The following is a 27873-nucleotide window of genomic DNA, read 5'->3' on the forward strand; positions in this document are numbered from 1 at the left end:
TTTTTTAATAAGAAATTTTTTTTCTATTATTTATATTTGTTGATAAAATTGAATTTGAATTAATTGTTTCATGTATAATGTAGGTATTTAAATGTTTTTAGTAATTTATGGACAAGGTTAGTATAAATTTTGAAAATAAAACTTCATTTTTTGTATAAAAAGTCGATATATATATTTATCTTTCTATATATACACGAACATAAACTAAAAATACGCGGTACATCATCTGTAAAGTAGAACAGAAAGAAAAATTCGTCTCCAAAGCGACCCTTTTTTCTCATTTATTTAAACTTCTTGTTTTCGCCGGTGATTTGTACAAAAACATGTCTAAAATATCTAGAAAACTACTTTTGATTCTTTCATCTTTTTCTGTATAAAACTCTACAAGTATTTCGACAATTATTTTCCACGATTCCTTTCTTTTCGTTACACACTAAAACTAGTACGTTTCTCATCCGCTTTTTCGCGTTTACAAGGAGTTAAGAGAATTACCTTTATTCGTTTATTATTATTTTATTATTCAATTTTCGTTTTTTTGTTTCGGTGCCTTTATTTAACAAGTGGTGAATAGTTTCGGTTTTTAAATCCTTTGTTTTTTTTTCAGCTTACACTCAGCGTTGTTTTTTTTAATCAATTATCATTGTAAGTTGTAATACAAGTAATATACATAATTGCACAATTAATTCTTTTACATAAACTATTTAATTCTTTTTTTAATTTAATTTTTTCGTTTCTTCTTTTTTTGTATAAATATCGTTTATAATTATTGTAATTTTTAAAGAATAACGTAATTGGCAAATAGTATTGTTATATTTACAATGAATCAACAAAGTTACTTATTGGTTAATAAATTGAGTGAAATTTTTTTTTGTTTAATTCGTTTTTAGGCTTTTTATAGCCAATTGGGTCCTAAAATACTTTCCATAACTTTCACAGCATCCATTCGTTCCATATCTTTAAAAACGCTTACTAATTCAGTCATAGCGTTGCTTTGTCTATTTCTAGCCTCCCAAAGATCCAAAATGCAGTCGGTTGGGGATGGCTTGGTGGCGAAAAAATTTATGTATCTATCAACTGAGAGGGCATGAGCCAACATGCGCCAATCGTTTCCTCTTTGAGTGGGGGGATCTAAACATTGACATATTTGTTTGCGAATATTCCTATCTAATCTAAACACGAAATCATCACATGTTGATACACCTCTATTGGTTAGTATTAAGTTTTTCAATTTTGGCGCTTCTAAGTTTTTGGCACTTCTTAGGTCCTCGTTTTGATTCGTCGGTTGATTCTTGTAACTCCGCGGCATATCGTTGGCGGATCGTGTCGTTTCACTTTGTACCGTCACTTTTGGCAAAAGTTCATTGTAGGTTTTAGCGGAATTGGTTCGATTGGACATTTCGGTATCGTCCCGGCAGGTTATATCGAAGTTTTGGTAATGTTCGGACGATTTTTGATTTACCCTGATTTTGAAATTTAAAATTCTCGTAATTTTTATGGCCTCCAACGAAAACGAACAGTGCAAACTGTTGCTGTTCGCTTGCCATAAATGTTTAAATGGGATCTCTTGGTAATTAGAACTCGGTTTGGCTTTCCAACCTTCGCTAATGTTTTCTAAATGTAAACATAAAGCGTTTCCGCCGTCTTGAAAGTTTATTGACTTAGGTTCTTCGAGTAAGTAACCCCCGAGTCGCTTTTCTTGGCTAAAAACGGTCTCCATGGAGCTTTCGGTGTCCTCTAAAACGTAAACTCTTACGTTGTAATCCATGCAGGATTGTGTACATAGTTTAGGGGCAAAAACGGCTAATTTTAAGCGTTTTGTTGCGTATCCGTTCACGGAATGCCCAACTATAACAAATCTGGATAAGGTATCGGTAACAAGATAGACTTTATCTCGGTCTAATTGGCAGAAAAGCTCTGTGTTGATGGTTTCTTGCCCTAAAGTTACCGCCGTTTGCCACTGGGAATCGCTGCAATCACTTTGCAAAACGATTATGGACCAGTTATTTCGAGATAAATCCGCACAATGGGGGATTTTTATGATTACGGATTTATTTAGGGAAATATTTGGCCCGCAGGAAATTACGGGGCTTAGTTGGGTTACAGTTTCCGCTACTCTAGGTCGGAAACAGTCTTCGTTTAAAATCGATAGGAACAGCTCCGATTTTCGCCCTCTTCCAACGGCGCCCTCTGGTATTAAAAGGCTTATTTCATTCCCGGGGAGGTTCAAATGCGTTCCTGCTGATGTTACGGTCGCTACAGTGTAGGTTCCACTCGTAGCAGGACTCACAGCGTAAGCTGTTGGTAGGGATGGTAGTGGTAAAGTTACAGATTCGGTTGCTACTTCATAGGTGGAGTCAGCTAAAATTAAAAATGAAATTATTAAAAAATTAATTTATACATTACAAAAAATCTTACAATTATTAGTAAACCCACTTAGCTGACTTCTTTTTCCGCTTGATGACTCCAAAGTAGAACTTGTAGCAGGAGACATTTGGATATCACTTCCAGAAGCTAAATGAGGCACATCATAATGATGTTCCGATACCGATCTCGTTACTGAAGATGCTGGGTATGGATATTCGTAACAAGGTGGAACCGTTTGTGTTAGATCCGGTTGTAAAGCGAGCGATTTCTTATCGTGTTCCGGGAAAAATTCTGGGTGATAATCTAAAAATAACAACATATTAATATTTTTGGACATAATAAAAAATTTAATTCTGTGAGAAGTGAATGTCGGGGTTAAAAAGAAGTTTTAAAGGTGGGTGGAGGCGAAGGCGTGGTACTTATGAAACCGATACTTCCTTCAACAAATTTATAAAGCCGCATCAAAAATTCTTCGGATGGCTGCGGCGTTTCCCACGGGACTATAACGTCTTAAACAAATATTGGGGAGTTCTTGGAGTTACCCGGACACTCGAAAATAGTTTTGGAATAAACCGCTAATTAAATTAATTTAAAACTTTTTCTTAAACTTTATAACACAAAACATATTCTGTAATTAAGTAACAAACTTGTTTTTCCACATATTTAATTCGTTATTTTTGGAGATAACTGCATATTAAATATACCACTAAAAAGCATATTTCCTAGTGACTCTATATGATTACTGGAGTTTTGTCCATATCATATAAGAAAATTATAACCTCGTAAATATTTAAATAGGTGCTTGTGCAATGAAGTAATCGATTAATATGATATACTACTGGGTAGAGCAGAAAATTTCCTATCGATTCTATATGATCTTGGACTTTTATCCATATCATATAAGAAAGTTAAAAAGCCATAAACATTTAAATATGACCATTATATGAGGTTTATGTAGTATTAAAGGAAAAGATCCTTCTAAAAACAAATGATTGATGAATGTTATATACCATCGTGTAGAGCAGAAAATTTCCTATCGATTCTATATGGTCTTGGAGTTTTGTCGCATCATATAAGGAAGATATGAGCCGTAAATATTGAATTAAGACACTATGACATGAGGTTGTCGTAGTTTTAAAGGAAAAGATGCTTGTGTAATCAACTAATACGTGAATATTATACATTACTGCATAGAGCAGAAAATTTTCTATCGATTCTATATGGTCTTGGAGTTTTGTCGCATCATATAAGAAAGTTATAAGCCATAAACAGTTAAGTACGACAATTATATGAAGTTTTCGTAGTTTTACAGGAAAATATGCTTGTGCAATCAACTGATAGATGAATATTATACACTACTGCGTAGAGCAGAAAATTTCCTATCGATTCTGTATGGTCTTGGAGTTTTGTCGCATCATATAAGGAAGTTATGAGCCGTAAATATTTAATTTAGACACTATTACATGAGGCTGTCGTAGTTTTAAAGGAAAAGATGCTTGTGCAATCAACTGATAGGTGAATATTATACATTACTGCATAAAGCAGAAAATTATCTATCGATTCTACATGGTCTTGGAGTTTTGTCGCATCATATAAGAAAGTTATAAGCCATAAACAGTTAAGTACGACAATTATATGACGTATTCGTAGTTTTAGAGGAAAATATGCTTGTGCAATCTACTGATAGATGAATATTATACATTACTGCATAGAGCAGAAAATTTTCTATCGATTCTATATGGTCTTGGAGTTTTGTCGCATCATATAAGAAAGTTATAAGCCATAAACAGTTAAGTACGACAATTATATGAGGTATTCGTAGTTTTAGAGGAAAATATGCTTATGCAATCTACTGATAGATGGATATTATAGATTACTGCATAAAGCAGAAAATTTTCTATCGATTCTATATGGTCTTGGAGTTTTGTCGCATCATATAAGAAAGTTATAAGCCATAAACAGTTAAGTACGACAATTATATGAGGTATTCGTAGTTTTAGAGGAAAATATGCTTGTGCAATTTACTGATAGATGAATATTATAGATTACTGCATAGAGCAGAAAATTTCCTATCGATTTTATATGGTCTTGGAGTTTTGTCGTATTACATAAGAAAGTTATAAGCCGTAAATAGTTAAGTACGACAATTATATGAGGTTTTCGTAGTTTTAGAGGAAAATATGCTTGTGCAATCAACTGATAGATGAATATTATACATTACTGCATAGAGCAGAAAATTTCCTATCGATTTTATATGCTCTTGGAGTTTTGCCGTATTACATAAGAAAGTTATAAGCCGTAAATGGTTAAGTACGACAATTATATGAGGTTTTCGTAATTTTAGAGGAAAATATGCTTGTGCAATCAACTGATAGATGAATATTATAGATTACTGCATAGAGCAGAAAATTTCCTAACGATTTTATATGGTCTTGGAGTTTTGCCGTATTACATAAGAAAGTTATAAGCCGTAAATAGTTAAGTACGACAATTATATGAGGTTTTCGTAGTTTTAGAGGAAAAGGTATTTGTGCAATCAACTGATTGATGAATATTATACGTTACTGCGTAGACCAGAAAATTTCCTATCGATTTTATATGGTCTTGGAGTTTTGCCGTATTACATAAGAAAGTTATAAGCCGTAAATAGTTAAGTACGACAATTATATGAGGTTTTCGTAGTTTTAGAGGAAAAGGTATTTGTGCAATCAACTGATTGATGAATATTATACGTTACTGCGTAGAGCAGAAAATTTCCTATCGATTCTATATGGTCTTGGACTTTTATCCATATCATATAAGAAAGTTAAAAAGCCATAAATATTTAAATATGACCATTATATGAGTTTTATGTAGTATTAGAGGAAAGGATGCTTGTGAAATCAAATGATCGATGAATATTATATACCACCGTGTAGAGCAGAAAATTTCCTATCGATTCTATATGGTCTCGTAGTTTTGTACGTATCATATAAGAAAGCTATGAGCCGTAAATATTTAATTAAGACATTATTACATGAGGTTGTCGTAGTTTTAAAGGAAAAGATGCTTGTGCAATCAACTGATAGGTGAATATTATACATTACTGCGTAGAGCAGAAAATTTCCAATCGATTCTATATGGTCTTGGAGTTTTGCCGTATTACATAAGAAAGTTATAAGCCGTAAATAATTAAGTACGACAATTATATGAGGTTTTCGTAGTTTTACAGGAAAATATGCTTGTGCAATCAACCGATAGATGAATATTATACACTACTGCGTAGAGCAGAAAATTTCCTATCGATTCTGTATGGTCTTGGAGTTTTGTCGCATCATATAAGGAAGTTATGAGCCGTAAATATTTAATTTAGACACTATTACATGAGGCTGTCGTAGTTTTAAAGGAAAAGATGCTTGTGCAATCAACTGATAGGTGAATATTATACATTACTGCATAGAGCAGAAAATTTCCTATCGATTTTATATGGTCTTGAAGTTTTGCCGTATTATATAAGAAAGTTATAAGCCGTAAATAGTTAAGTACGACAATTATATGAGGTTTTCGTAGTTTTAGAGGAAAATATGCTTGTGCAATCTACTGATAGATGAATATTATACATTACTGCATAGAGCAGAAAATTTTCTATCGATTCTATATGGTCTTGGAGTTTTGTCGCATCATATAAGAAAGTTATAAGCCATAAACAGTTAAGTACGACAATTATATGATGTATTCGTAGTTTTAGAGGAAAATATGCTTGTGCAATCTACTGATAGATGAATATTATACATTACTGCATAGAGCAGAAAATTTTCTATCGATTCTATATGGTCTTGGAGTTTTGTCGCATCATATAAGAAAGTTATAAGCCATAAACAGTTAAGTACGACAATTATATGAGGTATTCGTAGTTTTAGAGGAAAATATGCTTGTGCAATCTACTGATAGATGCATATTATACACTACTGCGTAGAGCAGAAAATTTCCTATCGATTCTATATGGTTTTGGAGTTTTGTCGCATCATATAAGAAAGTTATAAGCCGTAAATATTTAATTAAGACACTATTACATGAGGTTGTTGTAGTTTTAAAGGAAAAGATGCTTGTGTAATCAACTGATACGTGAATATTATACATTACTGCATAGAGCAGAAAATTTCCTATCGATTTTATATGGTCTTGAAGTTTTGCCGTATTATATAAGAAAGTTATAAGCCGTAAATAGTTAAGTACGACAATTATATGAGGTTTTCGTAGTTTTAGAGGAAAATATGCTTGTGCAATCAACTGATAGATGAATATTATACATTACTGCGTAGAGCAGAAAATTTCCTATCGATTCTATATGGTCTTGGACTTTTATCCATATCCTATAAGAAAGTTAAAAAGCCATAAACATTTAAATATGACCATTATATGAGGTTTTCGTAGTTTTACAGGAAAATATGCTTGTGCAATCAACTGATAGATGAATATTATACACTACTGCGTAGAGCAGAAAATTTCCTATCGATTCTGTATGGTCTTGGAGTTTTGTCGCATCATATAAGGAAGTTATGAGCCGTAAATATTTAATTTAGACACTATTACATGAGGCTGTCGTAGTTTTAAAGGAAAAGATGCTTGTGCAATCAACTGATAGGTGAATATTATACATTACTGCATAAAGCAGAAAATTATCTATCGATTCTACATGGTCTTGGAGTTTTGTCGCATCATATAAGAAAGTTATAAGCCATAAACAGTTAAGTACGACAATTATATGAGGTTTTCGTAGTTTTAGAGGAAAATATGCTTGTGCAATCAACTGATAGATGAATATTATACATTACTGCGTAGAGCAGAAAATTTCCTATCGATTCTATATGGTCTTGGACTTTTATCCATATCCTATAAGAAAGTTAAAAAGCCATAAACATTTAAATATGACCATTATATGAGGTTTATGTGGTATTAGAGAAAAAGATACTTGCAAAATCAAATGATTGATGAATAATATATACCACTGTGTAGAGCAGAAAATTTCCTATCGATTCTATATGGTCTTGGAGTTTTGTCGCATCATATAAGAAAGTTATAAGCCGTAAATTTTTAATTAAGACACTATTACATGAGGTTGTTGTAGTTTTAAAGGAAAAGATGCTTGTGTAATCAACTGATACGTGAATATTATACATTACTGCATAGAGCAGAAAATTTCCTATCGATTTTATATGGTCTTGAAGTTTTGCCGTATTATATAAGAAAGTTATAAGCCGTAAATAGTTAAGTACGACAATTATATGAGGTTTTCGTAGTTTTAGAGGAAAATATGCTTGTGCAATCAACTGATGGATGAATATTATACATTACTGCGTAGAGCAGAAAATTTCCTATCGATTCTATATGGTCTTGGACTTTTATCCATATCCTATAAGAAAGTTAAAAAGCCATAAACATTTAAATATGACCATTATATGAGGTTTATGTGGTATTAGAGAAAAAGATACTTGCAAAATCAAATGATTGATGAATAATATATACCACTGTGTAGAGCAGCAAATTTCTTATCGATTCTATATGGTCTTGGAGTTTTGTCGCATCATATAAGAAAGTTATGAGCCGTAAATATTTAATTTAGACACTATTACATGAGGTTGTCGTAGTTTTAAAGGAAAACATGCTTGTGCAATCAACTGATAGGTGAATATTATACATTACTGCGTAGAGCAGAAAATTTCCTATCGATTCTGTATGGTCTTGGAGTTTTGTCGCATCATATAAGGAAGTTATGAGCCGTAAATATTTAATATAGACACTATTACATGAGGTTGACGTAGTTTTAAAGGAAAACATGCTTGTGCAATCAACTGATATGTGAATATTATACATTACTGCGTAGAGCAGAAAATTTCCTGTCGATTCTGTATGGTCTTGGACTTTTATCCATATCATATAAGAAAGTTAAAAAGCCATAAACATTTAAATATGACCATTCTATGAGGTTTATGTAGTATTAGAGGAAAAGATCCTTGTAAAATCAAATGATTGATGAATATTATATACCACCGTGTAGATCAGAAAATTTCCTATCGATTCTATATGGTCTTGGAGTTTTAATAATGGAACAACCATTAATATTCTAAAATTTTTTCAGTTTAAATGTGTTGAGATGATTATAAGAAACCAAATATTACGTGTGAATGAAAATCGAAAGGAAACGACCATAAACTTGTCAGTTGAGCAAGACGTATATTTTGGGAAACTGAAATTTCATTCTGTAATTAGGCTAGTTTATGCCTGACACTTCAACCTCGACGGTCGTATATCAGGCCAGATCTAACTGAAGGTGTTTTAAAATAGGATACGACTCAAACTCTCAAACAAGTTTCGTGAACTTTAACTTGAAGATTTCCAAGTTGGAAAAAAGAGACTCGATGTTTAGAGTAGGTAAATACGACTTGGTCCCCATGAAAATCATTAATCTCAAACTGTCTAAAAACGAACGTAACCCCCCGGTTGTTCGTTTCGGAATTTATTTGGAATTTAAGAAGAGTTTCTAACAAGTTCTAATAGTAAATTCCGAACGTACAGAAATACATTTTAGATGAAGCCGTCTGATTTTAAGGGGGTGAAATGTTCGCCCCCTAAAAGACATGATAAATCGTACGGTACGTGACTAATCACGCGGCAAAGTTCATTCGTCACGTGAGATTTTCATCCCGCGTATTAATGAGCTGGGTGCCCGCGAGTTGCTAATTGCCCGTGTTATTTATTACTGGCGCGTTTCCTGTGAGTTTCGCTTTTTGGTCTTTATTGGATGCCCGTCGCCGCCGGATTTGGAACAAAGACGCACACTGAATAAATGGGTTTTTCTCACACATTTGCCGACAACGTCTCCTTGTAACCCTTCCGACAACCATATGTCACGTCGCGTATCTCTTTTTCAACGCTCATAGACTTCATTTTTAATATTAATTAGGACGCGTAGACAAACTCAAACCATGTGTTTCAGTTTTGGACAATTTATTTTTATATTTGATTTTAATTGTTTGTAGCAGCTTAAAAATTATAAAACCTCTCAACATCATATAATTGTCGTATTTAAATATTTGCGGCTTTACAACCTTCTTATATGACACATACAAAACTCCGGGATCATATAAAATAGATAGAAAATTTTCTGCTCTATGCAGTAATGTATAATATTCATCTATCAGTTGATTACACAAGCATCTTTTCCTCTAAAACTACGAAAATCTCATATAATTGTCGTAATTAAATATTTATGGCTAATAAGGTTAGTTCTAGTTTTAAGTGTTATTCAGCGCTTCTTGTTTTTCTTGCTTTCTTGTCTTTCTTAGCTTCTGTCATCTATTTGGAGAATTCACAAAGGTGTCAATTAATTATCAAATAATTTTTAAAAATGTTCAGATGTCCAAATCCTGGGTATAAGTTAACATAAATCAATCCATGTTGTCAATAACTTGTTTCTATAAGTTTTGCAAAAGATTTTTACTAGAACTAGAAACATTCGGATTTAGCCGCACGTCTCTCAAGACGGCTAAACCCGAATGATTCTAGTTCTAGATCTTGTATTAGTTCTAGTGATAGTGCTAGTGTAAAATTCGAACTAATACCAGACCTGGAACTAGAATCATTCGGATTTAGCCGCACGTCTCTCAAGACGGCTAAACCCGAATGATTCTAGTTCCAGGTCTTGTGTTAGTTCTAGTGTAAACCTAGAACTAACACTAGACGTAGAACTAGAAACATTCGGGTCTTCAGACGCACGCCTAAACCCGAAACTTTCTAGTTCTAGGTCTAGTGTTAGTTCTAGTTTTAATAATTACTTAGCTCTTCTTGTTTTTCTTGCTTTCATGTCTTTCTTAGCTTCTGTCATATATTTGGAGAATTCACAAAGGTGTCAATTAATTATCAAATGCTTTCTAAAAGTTTTCAGATGTCTAAATCCTAGGTATGAGTTAACATAAATCAATCCATAACTTGTTTCTATCAGTTTTGAAAGAGATAATATGTTTTATGTTATGTCCTCTTCATGTAAAATTTTTCAAATAAATTGGATTACTTTTTTATGTACTGGTCGATATCACGCACTCGACAATCGTCGTCGTACATATGGGTTGAACCGTGAAATTCGCGTAACCGGACTCCTATCAGCCAATCAAACCGGCCTGGGCATTAAAAAAGCGACTTTACATTCGACGGGTCGACAGGTCAGCAGTTGGTTAGCCTTGTTATCCGAGACGTAAACTGCTCCGGCATCCGCTTAACTCCGGCGAATGACTCAATTACCCGCAGCGGTGGTCCTCGCAAGAATCCCAAGACGATGAGGAACATTTGTTTATCCTTGCCCAATTAAAGGACCGGCGACATTTCCTGCGGCACGACGACTTATCTGCTATCGTAAATTTTAATTACAGAACGCACGTGTGGGCGTACAAAATTTAAAACTCTTTTGTCCCAATTTCATTTCCACGTAATGAAATTTATTTCTATGTAGACTCAGGTTATAAAGTAATTCGAGTTTTAAAACGTAGTACTTTTATGATTTTATCTCTTTATGGTTTGATTTACATTTGCATGGTAAATGTATATGGTTGAGGTTGGAGGAATATCAATATTAATGGCCACAAACACACATACCTATGAGGCCGGCCTCTCTCCATAACGTCGCCCTTAAACGTTACCGAGAACCGTTTGTCGTGCACTTAATTTATTGCGTTGTGGGGCCGGGAGAGGACAAACAAGGACCCCTTCTTGAGACGCCAGATGGCACTGCCGCGGCCTTCTTGCTAATTCGCCTTGCCCGGAATCAATAAGCGTGCTGCTTGGAAATGCATGAGGACGGTAATTGAAAGATTGAAACGGATACACTCCAGAGGTGGTCACAATACAACCCACACGTCAGATTATATACAAAACGCTTTGAAAAAATATAATTACATTTTTATCTCTTAAATAAGTCTGTTGATAAAAAAAAATCACTAATGAGGATTATTTGTATCTGACACTCAATTAAAACTGAAGTGAGGCGGTACCATGGAGAATCCTATTAGGGTTTAATCGAAAAAAAGAAAGAAAAAACAAACCAGACATGGATGAATCGGGCACATTTAATTTATTCCGCAAATAGCGCAGACAACGAGAACCTCTAGCTTCTGGTGGTCGAAATTGAACGGCAGAACCATCAGTCGTAATTACAACGCGGTATATATGCGATAACAATCGTGTTTGCCTTCCAATGTTTGGTTTACATCCTATCAACATAATGGTACCGAAATTTGCCGTCAATCCATCGACGTTTTAATCCAAGTAAACTTCGATTTGCCGATTAATATTCAGATTGAATCACTTTAAATTTTGTTTTATGTAATTTTCAAATAAATCGTGTGTTTTATTACTAGGGAAGTAGTTTATTAATAATATTAATACAAAATAGTACTTTGTATTCTGTGCTTTTTTACTAAACCCAAATGTGAAGACTGAAGAGCTTCTCCTGCTTACATTATTACCATATAGTTGAGTCAGGTGACCAAGACCTTTAATTAGTCAGAAGAAAATAGAGTCACCAAAAACTAGGAACTACCAAAAACTCATCCTCACAGTTGATTCTGTTTATGACACAACTAATATTTCCAAGACCAGTCGAATATTGAAAGCTATCTTTGGTTACAATAAATTGGGTCAAGATATGAAGCTGAATAATCTAGATTGTTTGTTCCTCATTGTACAGGCTGGTTCAAATTCGATGTCCGAATAGGCTATCTCGGAAACTATTTAGAAAAAAAGTAGCTTACATGTCTTGATTAAAATGGCTAAAATTGAAAATATCGTAACCAGCAAGTGCAATTATCTTGGTTATTATTATAGGTGGAGTAATATAACTAAGACATTATATGGACACTTTTTTACAGAGAATTAGAGGACGTAGTTAAAAAATTTTTTTCGGTTTTAGATTTTGAGATATTATGACAATTTTCGTTTTTTTAAATTGAAACATCCGCTGATTATTTGCTTATTAAATTCGTTATTTTTTTCTGATTACAAAAATATAGGGTTCGATAGGTGTATTTCTTATTATTTTAGAATAAATCTAAAAATAAACTTTTTTTATAAAACTTTTAATTGCTGCCGAAATCTACTTAGTGTCGTCGAAGAAATGAAATTTACAGTTTCCTGTAAATTACGGGGCGGTATTTAAATTACGGGGTATTATTTTTCTGGTATTTAAAAACAAATAATTATATTTATTACACCAACTGTTAATACGGAAATATTTAATGGATTGCATTGTTTTGGATTGCAGAAATATGTTTTTTTTTAATTTTTAGTTATAGTACCGTAATTTACAGGATACTGTAAATTTAATTTCTTCGACGACACTAAAAAAAAGTTTATTTTTAGCTTTATTCTAAAACAATAAGAAATATATATAGGTGGAGTATTAAAACTACATATAATACTATATATTATATAATATTTGACATTATATGGACACTTTTTTACAGAAACTTTGATGACGTAGTCAAAAAAAATTTTTCTGTTTTAAATTTTGAGATATCATGACAATTTTCATTTTTTTAAATGGAAACAACCACTGATTATTCGCTTATTATATTCGTTATTTTTTTTCTGATTACAAAAATATAGGGTTTGACAGGTCTATTTCTTATTGTTTTAGAATAAAGCTAAAAATAAACATTTTTTTGGTGTCGTCAAAGAAATTCAATTTACAGTTTCCTGTAAATTACAACTAAAAATTAAGAAAATATATTTCTAATATTTGAAACAAATTTAATACATTTGTTGAACTATTTAATTTATATTTGTTTTACACAAAAATTGGAATAAATTACATTATTTCACATTTTTTATTAATATTTAATATTATTATTAAATGACTTAACAAATTATTGATAGATGGCGCTCACATATATATTTTTTTTAAATTCAAATAAACAGCAACATTAGTTTGTATTCAAAAATTTTCTGAAGTTAAATTAAAAATCCTGTTTTTTAAGATGGATTACGAAAAGTTTAACATTAGAATGTTACATATTAGAAAATAAAGTTAATTTTATATCAATTTTTAGTAGAATAATTTTTATAGTACCATAATTTACAGGAAACTGTAAATTTAATTTCTTTGACGACACTAAAAAAAAGTTTATTTTTAGCTTTATTCCAAAATAATAAGAAATAGACCTGTCGAACCCCATATTTTTGTAATCAGAAAAAAATAACGAATTTAATAAGCGAATAAGTGGTTGTTTCCTTTTAAAAAGGCGAATATAGTCATAATATCTAAAATCTAAAACCGAAAAAATTCTCTATAAAAAAGTGTCTATATAATGTCTTAATTATAATACTCCACCTATAATAATAACCAAGATAATTGCACATTTAAAAAAGAGATCGAGACATGTAAAATTTGAACCACCCTGTACATCTGGCAATATTTGTGCCAATAGACTCTAAAAGCTTTGAAGTAGATCACCTTTTCAAGGAGGTGGCATTGCTCAACGAGGAGGGTTTCGTGGTTTTGAAGATGTCAGCAATTTTAAGGTGCTTAAATTTCCACCCCACTAAATCCATTATTCCTGCATAATAATAAATAGGCTTACTTATTATAATTGGACAATCTCTCATATTTATCTTGTACATGACTATTAAAGTCCTTAATATTGAAAAATCGCAGTTTATTAACAATTAAATAACGGAAATTAGAAATGATATTTCTCAAATTTTATTACTTAGCTGTTTGAGATCCAATAAACACAAATATTATTTATTTTTCAGTGTTTTATATCGATTTCTAGTAGTAAACGCCGTCTTTTACGATGCACTGTCCGTCGACCTATAAAACTCGGTCGGCGTCGTAATAAAACAAGTTTCCCAGCGGCGCGGGTAGGAAAAAAACTAACGCTTCATTATACGCCAAGCCATAGATCAAAATTAATGAACCTTATTTCGGAGGGCATATCGAAGGGTACCTACCGTTGGCTGTCATGTTGTACAAAGATTGATGTTGCCCCTTCTTCCGCCATGCCCTCAGCAGCAGGAAAGAGAGCAACGTAACCAAGAAGACTGCGAGGGTGAGGCCGATGTAGAGGGCGAGGTCCGTCTGCGTGTTCGCCAAGTTCGCTGCAACGAAAACAAAAATATGCAAAATGAGACGATAGATTATCGTTTTCAATCAAAGTACAATTGAAACGCGGTATGGGGGCTTTACAGTCGTGAGATTGTTCTGCTGAAACTTTAATTCCTCAATCGCGCGCGCTCGTCTTTTTGACGTATCTAAGCGGAACTAGCTCGGAATTGGCTGGTACTCCGTCTGTTGACTTTAACAGACAGGCTGGGTTTGCGTATATAATATTCATAAATCCCTAGACACGGTTAGCTGGCGGGGCTTCGCAAATACACCACGAACCGACTGTGCTCCGCGAAAATTACCCACATTACTCATATTGCCCCGTATGCAGACGCAGATGTAGTTGTTACTACAGCCGCAGTTGGTCTAGAGTAGTTTATATTAGCGGTAGCTAAACCCATTTCTCTACGCAAATTACCTTTGGGCAACTGGGCAATTGTCCAAACTATTTAACTTTTAATAATTTTTATTTAAATTTTTGAAAATGAATTAGTTATTTACTTTTATTAACAGAATTAATTCCTATTGAATTTGGAGTGTGATATTACTTCCGGTAGAAAGGGCTTAACAGCCGTGTGGCGACTGCAAATAGAACCCTTCGCGACCAATACGGGGTTAAACCCCTAATTGAGACGCGGTCCTAATCTGGATTACAGATTTGACCCGCTCCCGTTACCATTTACAAAAGCATCTTGTTCGGCTTAGAAATCACTTAACACCTTCAATACAACATATACAACAACTCATCAACTTAGATAATCTACTTATTAAACAATTCAATTTATATATTTTTTTTACAGTCTTAATATGTTTTTGTCCAGTTTGTTTTAAACTTGGCAAAGAGGGTTTGCTTTTAAGGAAATTGGATCAAAACTGTCACGTGCGACAAAGTACATAGAACTTGGTAGTAAAATCCCCCTTAAAGTGTGAGGATCCAACCCTCTTTATTGACAAATGTCTACATCCGCCTTTAAGTTTAATGTTACTTAAATCTGGTCACGAAAAAAAATTAGATTATTTTTCTATCGATGCGATGCGAAGCGACGCGACGTGGGAAAGAACTCAAGAAGCAATAATAATAACTATGAACAGATGTATGATAACGTTTGAAAGCAACAGGACATAAAAATACGATAACGTGAAGAACCACTTTTATATAACATCAGAAATAGAGACACTAAATTTATAGTTGAGAGGTAATTAGATCTATTAAATCTATTAAATTTACAAATGATATTTGGGTTCTCCTCATATACAGTGTCCGCCAAAAAGTCAGCGTGATCGGCAATTTCATAAAACTCACAATATATGAATGCAGTAATCATAGTTACATAAAATCCAGAATATTTTCGTTTTAGCTCTGGTGTTAGTTCTACTTTTCGTTCAATAAAAATTTACCACAATCTAGTGCTAAAGAACTTTTAAAACTAGAACTAACACTAGACTAAAAATTAGAAACATTTGGATTTAGCCGCACGTCTCTCAAGACGGCTAAACCCGAATGATTCTAGTTCTAGGTCTTGTGTTGGTTCTAGTGATGGTGTAAAACTAGAACTAACACTAGACCTAGAACTAGAAACATTCTGATTTAGCCGCACGTCTCTTAAGACGGCTAAACCTGAATGATTCTAATTCTAGGTCTTGTATTAGTTCTAGTGATAGTGTTAATGCAAAATTAGAACTAACACTAGACCTAGAACTAGAAACATTCGGATTTAGCCGCACGTCTCTCAAGACGGCTAAACCTGAATGATTCTAGTTCTAGGTTTTGTGTTAGTTCTGGTGATAGTGTTAATGAAAAATTAGAACTAACACTAGACCTAGAACTAGAAACATTCAGATTTAGCCGCACGTCTCTCAAGACGGCTAAATCTGAATGATTCTAGTTCTAGGTCTAGTGTTAGTTCTAGTTTTAGTACAATAAAAATATGCAGCATATTGATATCTTATACTAATTAGCGCTACCACCATTATCACTAGAATTAACGTTAGACCTAGAACTAGAAACATTCGGATTTAGCCGCACGTCTCTCAAGACGGCTAAATCTGAATGATTCTAGTTCTAGGTCTAGTGTTAGTTCTAGTTTTAGTACAATAAAAATATGCAGCATATTGATATCTTATACTAATTAGCGCTACCACCATTATCACTAGAATTAACGTTAGACCTAGAACTAGAAACATTCGGATTTAGCCGCACGTCTCTCAAGACGGCTAAATCTGAATGATTCTAGTTCTAGGTCTAGTGTTAGTTCTAGTTTTAGTACAATAAAAATATGCAGCATATTGATATCTTATACTAATTAGCGCTACCACCATTATCACTAGAATTAACGTTAGACCTAGAACTAGAAACATTCGGATTTAGCCGCACGTCTCTCAAGACGGCTAAACCTGAATGATTCTAGTTCCAGGTCTTGTGTTAGTTCTAGTGTAAACCTAGAACTAACACTAGACCTAGAACTAGAAATATTCTGGTTTAGCCGCACGTCTCTCAAAACGGCTAAACCCGAATGATTCTAGTTCTAGGTTTTGTGTTAGTTCTAGTGATAGTGTTAATGTAAAATTAGAACTAACACTAGACCTAGAACTAGATATATTCGGATTTAGACGCACGTCTCTCAAGACGGCTAAACCTGAATAATTCTAGTTCTAGGTCATTCTAGGTACATATTTTTGTTGTTTCACTTTTTGTTCAACACTGTATACTTGGTCCAATTTCAGTAATAAACCATATCGACAAGTTGAAATTAGTAATAAAGCTGTTAAGATTGCGGCTGCGGCGTTATCGGAGAACGAGAAAACAACACAAACGCATTAATGCATTACAAAATACGAGATAGACGGGAACTATCTGAAAGGATAATTGTGGTCGGGAAGATTCTTTTTTGGTCGTTAAAGTCGTCCCGAAGTCAGATTAAAAATAACGACTGGTGTTCGACCATATTTTTCAGAGAGTTACAAAGAAAAATCAGAAATAAAAGGGTTCTTTTAATCTTTTAAATGTAAGAGTGGATTTTCTATAGTTGCATTAGTCGGGTTCAGTTGATGAAATTATTACACCGGAAGTGCCTCTGGCAGGTTTGCAGAGAGACCGCTTCGCGTCGCTATGGGCGATATGAATAACAATGTAGATACGAGAGCGTGGCGCTGTCATACGTATTAGGGAATTTATATTTTGCATAATTATTCGACGCGAACAATAGTTTGGAATTCGCGAGGTGCTCGCCGTCTAGGTGCTTTAAATAGATTGAATAGTTGAGATGTGCCGGTTGGGACCGAGTAAACTATTATTAACGCCTCGCTAAGTTTCTATGCCACGAAACAGTTTGTATGTTGAGAGTTTCTACAATGGTTGACGTGGCGTTTACAAGTTTTTACTACAACAACAACTCTATAACACAAACATGAAAACGATCTTTTATATAAAAATTTAAAAAAATTATGTCTTAATTTAAGGTGAAAAAAGAAATCCTTTTACCAACGTGGAGGTAAAATTTCATTAACATTTAATCCGCTCCCCGTCCAATATTTCACGAGAAGATTTACTCCTTCGGTTCACATCTAATATTCGCGGTCGTCGGGAAAAACGACCTTTGACCCTACCATCCTCTCTCCTCTTCCCGTAATGGCCTCTTGGTTCTACCCTCACGCGTCCTCCGGCCACACATGCACGATGCCGCCACCATATGCGGTACGTTGGTGAATTTATGTCGAAGATGGTTCGGTATTTCGTATGATTTTTAGGATCCTCCACACAGGAAGAACCGCCCAACCCGTAACACAATATTTCCCACGCGCTACTCCCGGCTATTACCTAAATTGGTAATCGCACATTCACTATTAGACACTTAAGGCGATCTTAATATAAGAAACGTGCCCGCTCATTAACGACCCTTTTCTTCTCTTAAAGATGAAAAATCGTACTTTCCACGAAAATGGTCACACGTGTCCGCAGGTAACAAGTTGATAAATATCTTTAGCGCTTTCATCTTCATATTCTTAAGTTAAAAAGAAAATTTATTAATGTTAAAAGGATAAGTATGTCACCGATGACAGTCTACTTAACTGGGGAAGTTAAATTTAAAACGAAATTCGGTCATCAAAGAGATCCTTCCGGCAACAACGTAACGCGGCGCAGATTGCATCCCACGCAAGCGACATCCGTAACTTAGTCCAAGTGTAAACAACGCCAGGGCAACTGTTTCAAATAAACATGTAATCATGAATCGGTAACAACAACTTCGGTGCGTGCATCTGTGAACTTGAACGGTGCTGTTTGGGCGACGTTACGGCCCGGTTTACGACGTATAAGTTTATATCTCGCCGAGAGTCGTCCTACGAGGCATATTTACGCATTGAATTGTGCACTTAACCGGCGTCGGGCCGCTATAAATTCCGAAATAGCTCGTATCTTTCGACGACCGTCGACAGAAAAATCACGTCTGTATGGGTTTCTCTTCTCTACACAACGCATTACTTTAGTTGTAAAACTCGAGCTTTAACTAAATTACTAGTATATCTTAAAAAACAAGATACATTTCAATTTCATATCTTTTAAATAATAATAAAAGAAAACTTGTATAAAACATTCTTTAAGGATAATATCTTATTTATATATATTATATTATATAGAAAGCTTTTACTCCTCACGCAAATCTAATCTGTATAAATGTAAGTTCTACTACACCAGCGACAAGTCCATATTGGCAATATACATATACAGTGTGTTAATTATCGTACCCGAATCATATGCAACCAATATCACAGCGCAATTGGCGTACAATGCGTTAATCGCGCTGTGATATTGGTTGCATACTTCCAATGATGACGTCGGGTACGATAATTAATTAACACAGTGCAGATATTAATAGGTTCACTATCCTCCTGGATATGCTGTTGAATCTCCTAAATGAGCCTTTAACTATAATCGGAGAGCTGAAACTCATTTTTCAACATAAAGCTAAATCTATCACCTCTAGCCCACTGCGAGCTGTGTCTACTTTTCTGCCAAGAATATACAGTCTTGTACAAGCAGTAACTTTCTACGTGGAGAATCTGCTCTTAAATTAGCACCCTCTACTCTTCTGTAAGCAATAAATTGTCATCTGCAAGGAGTATCTAATCTTCTGCCAGCACTACTTGGTGTATTCCAAACAAAATCAAAGAACTATTTAGTCTTCTATTAGCAGTATGTAGTCATTGAGGTTCAAAATTGCCAAACCTATTACGAAAAATTAAATTTATCAATATTTTTTCACATGCATTTTCAATTTTACTAAAAAATTTTCTCAACGATAATTCTAAAAACGTTTTACGAAAAATCCCCCTTCATTCTTCATGCACAATTTCCACAGTTGGTTGAACTTGTGAGCACTACATTTCGGTCGTCTCGCAATTTCGGTCGAGTTTATTTCGCACTTGCCGAGGTCTACGAGGCGATAAACCGGGTGAGATGCGTTTTTTCTTCGCGCCCATCCGCCCAGGAGTCTCGGAATAAATTGGAAATTTAAATTGCACGGCGCGAAGACATCCTGCGGGGGACCGGGAACGGTCATTACGGCTTCTCGGATCCAGGGGAAGAAAACTCTTTCGCCCGAAGGGTGTGCTCCTCTAAACGTAGTAGTACCTAGAGTTTGCGGCGGAACCCAACCGAGCATCGTGACTCTCTCAAGAACCGTCGAACGCGTAGAGGCCACTTGTATTAATTGTAGAGCCATTGCGTGCAGCACGTCAGACAAGAAGTGGTTCAATCTCAAGGAAATTTCATGTAAAATTGAAATTGAATGTTTTAATCGTAACGACGTTCAATATATTACTCGAATCCCGTTCGAAAAATAGTACATTACGAGGGAACAGTACAAGGGTGGAAACTGTAAATTACGAAGCTGACCACTAAACGGCCCGCCCCATTCTACCTTTCGGGCTTTAATCTTTTATTTCCACTCGGAGGTTTTTCCCGCACGAACCGACCCGGCCGCTTTTAATTTAACCCATAAGTCGTCGCGGCGCCCGATAATTGAGCACCGAATTGCAAAAGGACGAAAAGGCTACGAGTCGAGGTTTCCAAAGCGAAATGGGGGACGTTTAAATTGTTCTAATTTGTCGTTTGCAGTTAACAACTACGACAGAGTTATTAAAAGTTAGGTGTTTATCAACCCGAACGGAAAAACCGCTGACCGCAAAAAGGAATCTCTTTTTCGTTTCAACGGACGACTTCTTAGAACACAAGTTTTATGATGCTGAAACATTAATAAGGACGGCCGGCTATAAAAGCTCTCGGGCTGTTCCGGTTTTAAAATTTAATTGCTTCTTATAGGTCCTATACTGCCGGTTTCTTTGATAATTTTTTATTTTATTTTCAAATCCAAGATAATCACTTTACTTTAAGACTTAAAGTATAATTTTTAATAAATCATAACATCAACATATTTTAAACTAGCTAATAGGCAATTATAATTTGTCAATTTCTTTTTTAATAAGTTTTTCCTGAAAATTTCAATAATATTACCTTATAGTTTTTATATCATATCATAAACTAGAATCTTTAAGCTTCAATTTAACATACATATCATATCATGATCAATAAAAATACAGTTGTTGATTTTTTAAAAATTTCGTATTATTATTGATTTATAAATTTGATATTTTCTTCTTTAATAATTTTTTTCTTGAAATATCAATACTACTATCTTATACCTTTAATATCATATCATAAACTAGAATCTTTAAGCTTCAATTTAACATAGATATCACATCATGATCATTAAAAATAAAATTGTTATGATTTTTTGAAAATTTCGTATCATTTTTGATTTATAAATTAGACAATTTCTTCTTTAATAACTTTTTCCTTAAAATTTCAATAATATTATCTTATACCTTTTATGTCATATCATAAACTAGAAGCTTTAAGCTTCAATTTAACATACATATCATATAATGATTCTTAAAAACACAGTTCTTATGATTTTGTGAAGCTTCGTATCATTTTTGATTTATAAATTTGACAGTTTCTTCATTAATAACTTTTTCTTTAAAGTTTCAATAATATTATCTTATACCTTTTATATCATATCATAAACTAGAAGCTTTAAGCTTCAATTTAACATACATATCATATAATGATTCTTGAAAACACAGTTCTTATGATTTTTTGAAAATTTCGTACCATTTTTGATTTATAAATTAGACAATTTCTTCATTAATATTTTTTCCCTGGAAATTTCAATAATATTATCTTATAGCTTTTATATCACATCATAAACTAGAATCTTTAAGCTTCAATTTAACATACATATCATATCTTGACCATTAAAAATGCAGTTGTTATGATTTTTTGAAAATTTCATATCATTTTTGATTTATAAATTTGACATTTTCTTCTTTGATAACTTTTTCCTTAAAAGTTCAATAATATTATCTTATACCTTTTATATCACATCATAAACTAGAATCTTTAAGCTTCAATTTAACATACATATCATATCATGACCATTAAAAATACAGTAATTACGATTTTTTGAAAATTTCGTATCATTTTTGACTTATAAATTTCACATTTTCTTTTTTAATAATTTTTTCCTGAAAATTTCAATATTACCTTATAGCTTTTATATCACATCATAAACTAGAATCTTTAAGCTTCAATTTAACATACATATCATATCATGACCATTAAAATTACAGTTATTCTGATTTTTTTTAAATTTCATATTAATTTTGATTTATAAACATGACATTTTCTTCGTTAATAACTTTTTCCGTGAAATATCAATAATACTATTTTATACCTTTTATGTCATATCATAAACTACAATCTTTAACCTTCAATTTACCATGCATATCATATCATGATCATTAAAAATACAGTTGTTATGATTTTTTGAAAATTTCGTATTTATAAATTTAACATTTTCTTCTTTAATAACTTTTTCCTTGAAATTTCAATAATATTATGTCATAGTTTTTATATCATATAATAAACTAGAATCTTTAAGCTACAATTTAACATACATATCATATCATTATCATTGAAAATACAATTGTTATGATTTTTTGAAAATTTCGTATCATTTTTGATTTATCAATTTGACAATTTCTTCATTAAAACTTTTTTTATATCATATATCTTTATAGTTTTTATATCATATGATAAACTAGAATTTTTAAGCTACAATCTAACCTACATATCATTTCTTAATAAATCTGGATGCTAAACAAATTTACATAAATACCAACCCTTTAAAACATTAAATCGACTACGATATTCCCTAATGAGTGCCTCATAAAACAGTAACGTCCAGTTTATTGCTTATAAATCCCTTCCTTTCGGTATTTCCGTCCAGTTTTTTACTGCTGTACGTGACTCACTGGTCGTTCGCGTACGCAATCGCAATTAAACGCTGAATATAAATGATAGGTGAACGAATTTTTTTATTTTTGAACGCACACGAATTGTTGTTCAACGGTCAACGATCCTTTGTCGAAAACGTCAATTATTTTTTTCCAAATAAATTACAATGGACTGATTAGATTACGTAATGACTTATACATAACGAGTTATAACGTTTGTATTGGGTAATTGGAAATTGGGGGATATTTAGATGTAGGGGAATAGTTTATGTAGGTTTCGGTTATTGCAATTTCCTTTTAATATCCGTACCTAAACCCTTCATCTGAGTAACTAGTAGGTATTCGCTCCCATTGTCGCTCCTTGAACTTAATTAACTATTAAACCCGCGCGTTCGATGCTAGATGGTGGGGTTACTTCGCCACCCGAATGTTTCTTATTCAATATTAAACACATCTAAAAGCTGGAGCTATCCATAGTGGGAGTATTTGTAGCGGATATTATTACATAATGCATTTTCCCTGTTTGCTTTACTCCCTTTATAAGAGCACCCTTTTCAATGATTTATTTAGACGCCTTCTTTTAAATAAACCAAAGCAAAAAAACAATTTTTTCGAATTTTCTTCGAGGTAATTCTTGGTAATTTGAAGTTATCGTGACACAAACACGTTTCAATGTTAAAATCAACTCCCACGACACGCTAGAATATTAATGTCTCATTTCCTGTTAACACCGAAACGAACGATAACTTAATTAAAACATAAAAAATATATTCAAATCAAAAATCAAAAAAGATTGAAATTGTGCGGTTTGCTTTTAGTATAAATTGATCGATCGGAGTCTGTTTGTACACAAAACCGAGTGGATTCGTATGGCGGAAACCGGAAGTAGACGGATTCGGCGTGTGATTGACGTGTGGTGTACTTTGAAGACGACGAAGTCGTATTTATAGTGGCAACTAGAGCAACGTCGTTGCGCAAAGATTGACACTTACAAACTGGGAGATCCTCGGGATCCTTATAGGATCCGTTGTATCCTGTTGAGCTCGCCGGGGGCCAATTAGAGAATGCCCGGAATTTCGTGAAATTAGCCTTCGGCCGATTAAATTACGTCCTGGTTTCTCGTTTAAATTAAATTAAATTAAAATCCGTAACAAATGAAAATAAATCTTTTTAGATATATTAGATTTAAAATAAAAATAAGAGATATACAGTCGTGTTAAACGCACAGTTAGCATTAGATGTCGTATATTTTTATTGAACCTAAACTAGAATTAACACTAGATCTAGAACTAGAAACATTCGGGTTTAGCTGTACGTCTCTCAAGACGACTAAACCCGAATGATTCATATTCTAGGTTTTGTGTTAGTTCTAGTGATAGTACAAAACTAGAACTAACACTTAGAACTAGAAATATTTCGGTTTAGCCACACATCTCTAAAGATGGCTAAACCCGAATGATTCTAGTTCTAGGTATAGTGTTAGTTTTACATAGTAACAGTGCTAGTATAAAACTAGAACTAACACTATACCTAAAACTAGAAACATTTGGGTTTAGCCGCACGTCTCTAAAAATGCGCGATAGGCAGTCAGCCCCAAGATCATAATCAAAATTGATGGTGTTACGTTTTTGGCTATATGTCATTACCTGATATTTGGAAGTATTCAGAGTCATTCGTAGTAAACCACGAATAGAGTCTATTTTAACTCCAATTGAAGTGAAATGCAATCCTGTTCACTACCAATAGTAGTAAACAACTTCAGATCATCTGCGTACAATAGGGCATTCGTGTTAAAGCTCATTGGTAAGTCTCAACTCTTCGGAGTACCACGAGAAAAAAAGAAAGGAAATTTAGACTTTCGAGCCAAAATGGCGTCAAACCCCGGTACTTTGTAAATCTAGGGACTTTACTTTTACAGAGTTGCTCACCCCATCTATCGGTAATAAAATAAAATTTTATGTTTGACATATTAGAATCAGTGTTGGATTTTTTGCTAAAATTATTAAATTTCACGAAAAAAGAAACTTAATGGAACCTAAAAACCCATCATAACGCGTTTTTGAAGCTCCAAAGTGTTTATTAGTTATTTTATGCTCTACGAAGAGATTTTTCGTCCTAAATCAATATGTAAAGTTTCAATCGAAAGAACTAACCTAACTTTTTTCCGTCAATTTAAAATTTGATGATTTTAAAATATCCGGATAATTTATTAAAATAGAAAGATGGTAAGTCGATTAATTTTATTAATTTTGAATCATTTAATAATTCCATAATTTATAATTTTCGTTAATTTAACAATTTAAATTAAACCTAAATTAAATTTTATTTTTGATATTTTAAAATCAGCTATTACATTTCTTCCTGTAATTGTCAAATTTGAACCAAAAAACCTATCATGACACGTTTTAAAGACCCAAACTATTTATTTAAAGTGATTTTGGGTATAAAAATTTCAAATTTTTATTTTATTAAATCATAAAATTCTTCTTTTACAGGACTTTACTTTTACAGAGTTGCTCACCCCATCTATCGGTAATCACCTAAATTAAAATTAATGTTTGACATATTAAAATCAGCTGTTACATTTCTTCCTAATATTATTAATTTTTATGAGGAAAGAAACTTAATAGAACATAAGAACACATCGTAACACATCTATGGAGATCCAAACTGTTCATTTAAAGTGATTTTATGGTCCACGAAGAGATTTTTCACCCTAAATCAATCTGTGAAGTTTCCAGCCTAACTTTTCTCCGTCAATTTAAAATTTTTGGGATTTAAAAGAAAAGGGTTTATTTATTATTATAAAAGGATAGTAAGTAGATTGATTTTATTAAATTTGAATAATTTCATCATTTAGTAATTCCATAATTTATTATTTTCATTAATTTAAGAATTTAAATTAGTTTCTCGCCCCATCTAACGGCACCCACCCAAATTAAATTCTATTTTTGACATTTTAAAATCTGTTGTCACATTTCTTCTTACAGTTATTAAATTTTATGAAGAACCGACCAGCCAACTCGACGTATTGTCTTCGATTTGACACATAGGATGGCAGAAGTCGTGTAAAAGAATAATCACACCCAAACCTCTCCAACTTTTCCGTCCACAAGAATAGGTCTATAGGTCCACGGCGATCTAGTGCCCTAGATACGTTTGCCGAAACCATGTTGATGTTTAGACATTCGCGCTTTGGTGTGGAATTCCATCTTGTATGCCACGATTTGTTCAAACAGCTTCGCGAAGTTATTTATAATGGCTATTGGCCGATAGTTCATCACACAGCACCTATCACCCTTTTTAAAAACAGGACGAATTCTGCTCAATTTCCAGGATTCCGGAAATTTAGAGTTCCTTACAATTAGATTGAAAATATGTTGTTGCAGTGGTCGCAGAAATGCAGGTGCACAGTCTTTAACTATAAATGCAGGAATGCCATCTGGCTCGGTTGTATTTTTTGCCTTAAATCTATTGAAGGATTCCACCATTTCGCCATAGCTAATTTCCGAGATACCGAAAGAAACCCCAGTCATAACAGGATTGATACTGTACATAGTTTCGAAATGGTCAGCAAATAAATTCACTATAGTAGGTAAAACGGTTATGGTTTTACCATTCCATTTCAGAACACTTGGGGAGTTCGAGTTGCTTCTATTCAAGTTAACAAAGTGCCAAAAATTTTTAGGATTGTCTTTTATATATCTCTCCAAAGATCCTATATATATATATATAAATTTATAATTAAAATTAATTTAATTGTGTTATATAAAAACTCTTTCCCATTCTCTATTTAAGATTATGTTAATTTCGTGAAAGGTAGAACTGGTTAGTATTAAACGCAAAAAAAAAGATGTAAACGTTAGCTGGTTATCTGACTGTTTCATCTGTATACAAACGGTCAGCACGATCTATCATACTCGACGAGGGTGGCCATCTAACGCTCTCATCTGAGCATCTTGAAACTAAACGGCAATCAAAACAGTCGTGGCGAGGTGTCCGAGGTTGTTTCTTGTACGCGTTCCGGCGTGTACTTACACGGAAAGGTCACGTTCAAACTGGTTACTAAACGATACTCGCTCATCCATCATAACAACGGAGTCGAGAAATACCAATAACGAGCGTCACAGAGTCGAGGAACGATTTTTAAGTTTTAGATTGTTGAGTACGATGAGAAAGTGGTGTTGGAAACTTTTTGGGCCACCTGGAGACGTAAATATGACGAGGTCAGGCGGTACAGGATGGTCTTCTTCTGGCCGGGCTCCAACTTATTACCACTTGAAGTCGACCGCGCCTAATTAAAAACTCTGCGTTTCCGAACTCCGAGTTGATTTATTAAAGGAGGCAAAGTTAATTGGATTACTGAAACCGCACGGAGTGTATTCGAATTCAGACACTAATAAATATTAAAAAAATAACAAACGGAATATTTTTCCCCCTTCATTAAGTTCTTGGGGATCAATTCGAGGGGGTTTTATGTAAATGGTATTAATGCATGTGCTTTAATCGGGGACTATTAATTCAAACCTTATCAGATCACAACCCCCGATTACTATTAGATTTTAATTACCCTCCCAACTCAACTACCGGGAGGTAATTTATTTTTTTGTTTCATAAATTCCTAGAAGTTTTTGCTCGTTCAAAACAAGGAAATGCACTATGGGGGGTTGCAAAACTTACGTAAGAAATAAAAGTGGATTTGTTTGTTGAACGTGAATCCGAACTGGTATGGTATTTATAACTCGGGCGTCCGCCGTCATTGGATTGTTTGTGGAAACTCGGACGGATTACGTTTAATCTGAACGGCTGCGAACCGTCCAAGAGTAAAACGTGGAAATACTACTGGGCTATTTTGAATTTCAACACGGGCTTCCCGGATAAATCCGGACTCTTTTTGTAGAATTTCGCTGAAAAGGAAGGATACGGAGAATGGAAAGATTCAAGAATGCGTCATTTTAATCCATTCTCGCCGCCCCCTCTTTAAGAACGATCCTTTTCGTGCCAACTTTTGCATCAAC

General features: G+C 33.6%; 1 protein-coding gene and 1 long non-coding RNA gene across 6 annotated transcripts in view; one reads left to right on the forward strand and one right to left on the reverse strand.

Moving 5' to 3' along the window:
* Window positions 1–255: 255 nt before the first annotated feature.
* Window positions 256–27873, reverse strand: part of LOC111414292 (netrin receptor UNC5C) — a 130869-nt gene continuing 103251 nt past the window's right edge. For all 4 annotated transcript variants that reach the window (XM_023045601.2, XM_023045600.2, XM_023045602.2 and 1 more), the window contains 3 exons: window positions 14347–14493; window positions 2416–2667; window positions 256–2358 (listed from right to left, as the gene is read on the reverse strand). In XM_023045601.2, the coding sequence (XP_022901369.2) occupies window positions 893–2358; window positions 2416–2667; window positions 14347–14493 (1865 nt within the window). In that variant the 3' untranslated portion in view covers window positions 256–892. The remainder of the gene's footprint in view (window positions 2359–2415; window positions 2668–14346; window positions 14494–27873) is intronic.
* Window positions 24827–27255, forward strand: LOC111414295 (uncharacterized). 2 transcript variants are annotated; one of them, XR_002706256.2, is made up of 3 exons: window positions 24827–25080; window positions 25351–25670; window positions 25846–27255. It is a non-coding gene; the product is annotated as an uncharacterized lncRNA (long non-coding RNA). The 2 variants fall into 2 exon arrangements; XR_011640743.1 differs by having other exon boundaries at window positions 25367–25670.

The sequence above is a fragment of the Onthophagus taurus genome, chromosome 6, assembly GCF_036711975.1.
Source record: "Onthophagus taurus isolate NC chromosome 6, IU_Otau_3.0, whole genome shotgun sequence".
Classification (NCBI taxonomy): domain Eukaryota; kingdom Metazoa; phylum Arthropoda; class Insecta; order Coleoptera; family Scarabaeidae; genus Onthophagus; species Onthophagus taurus.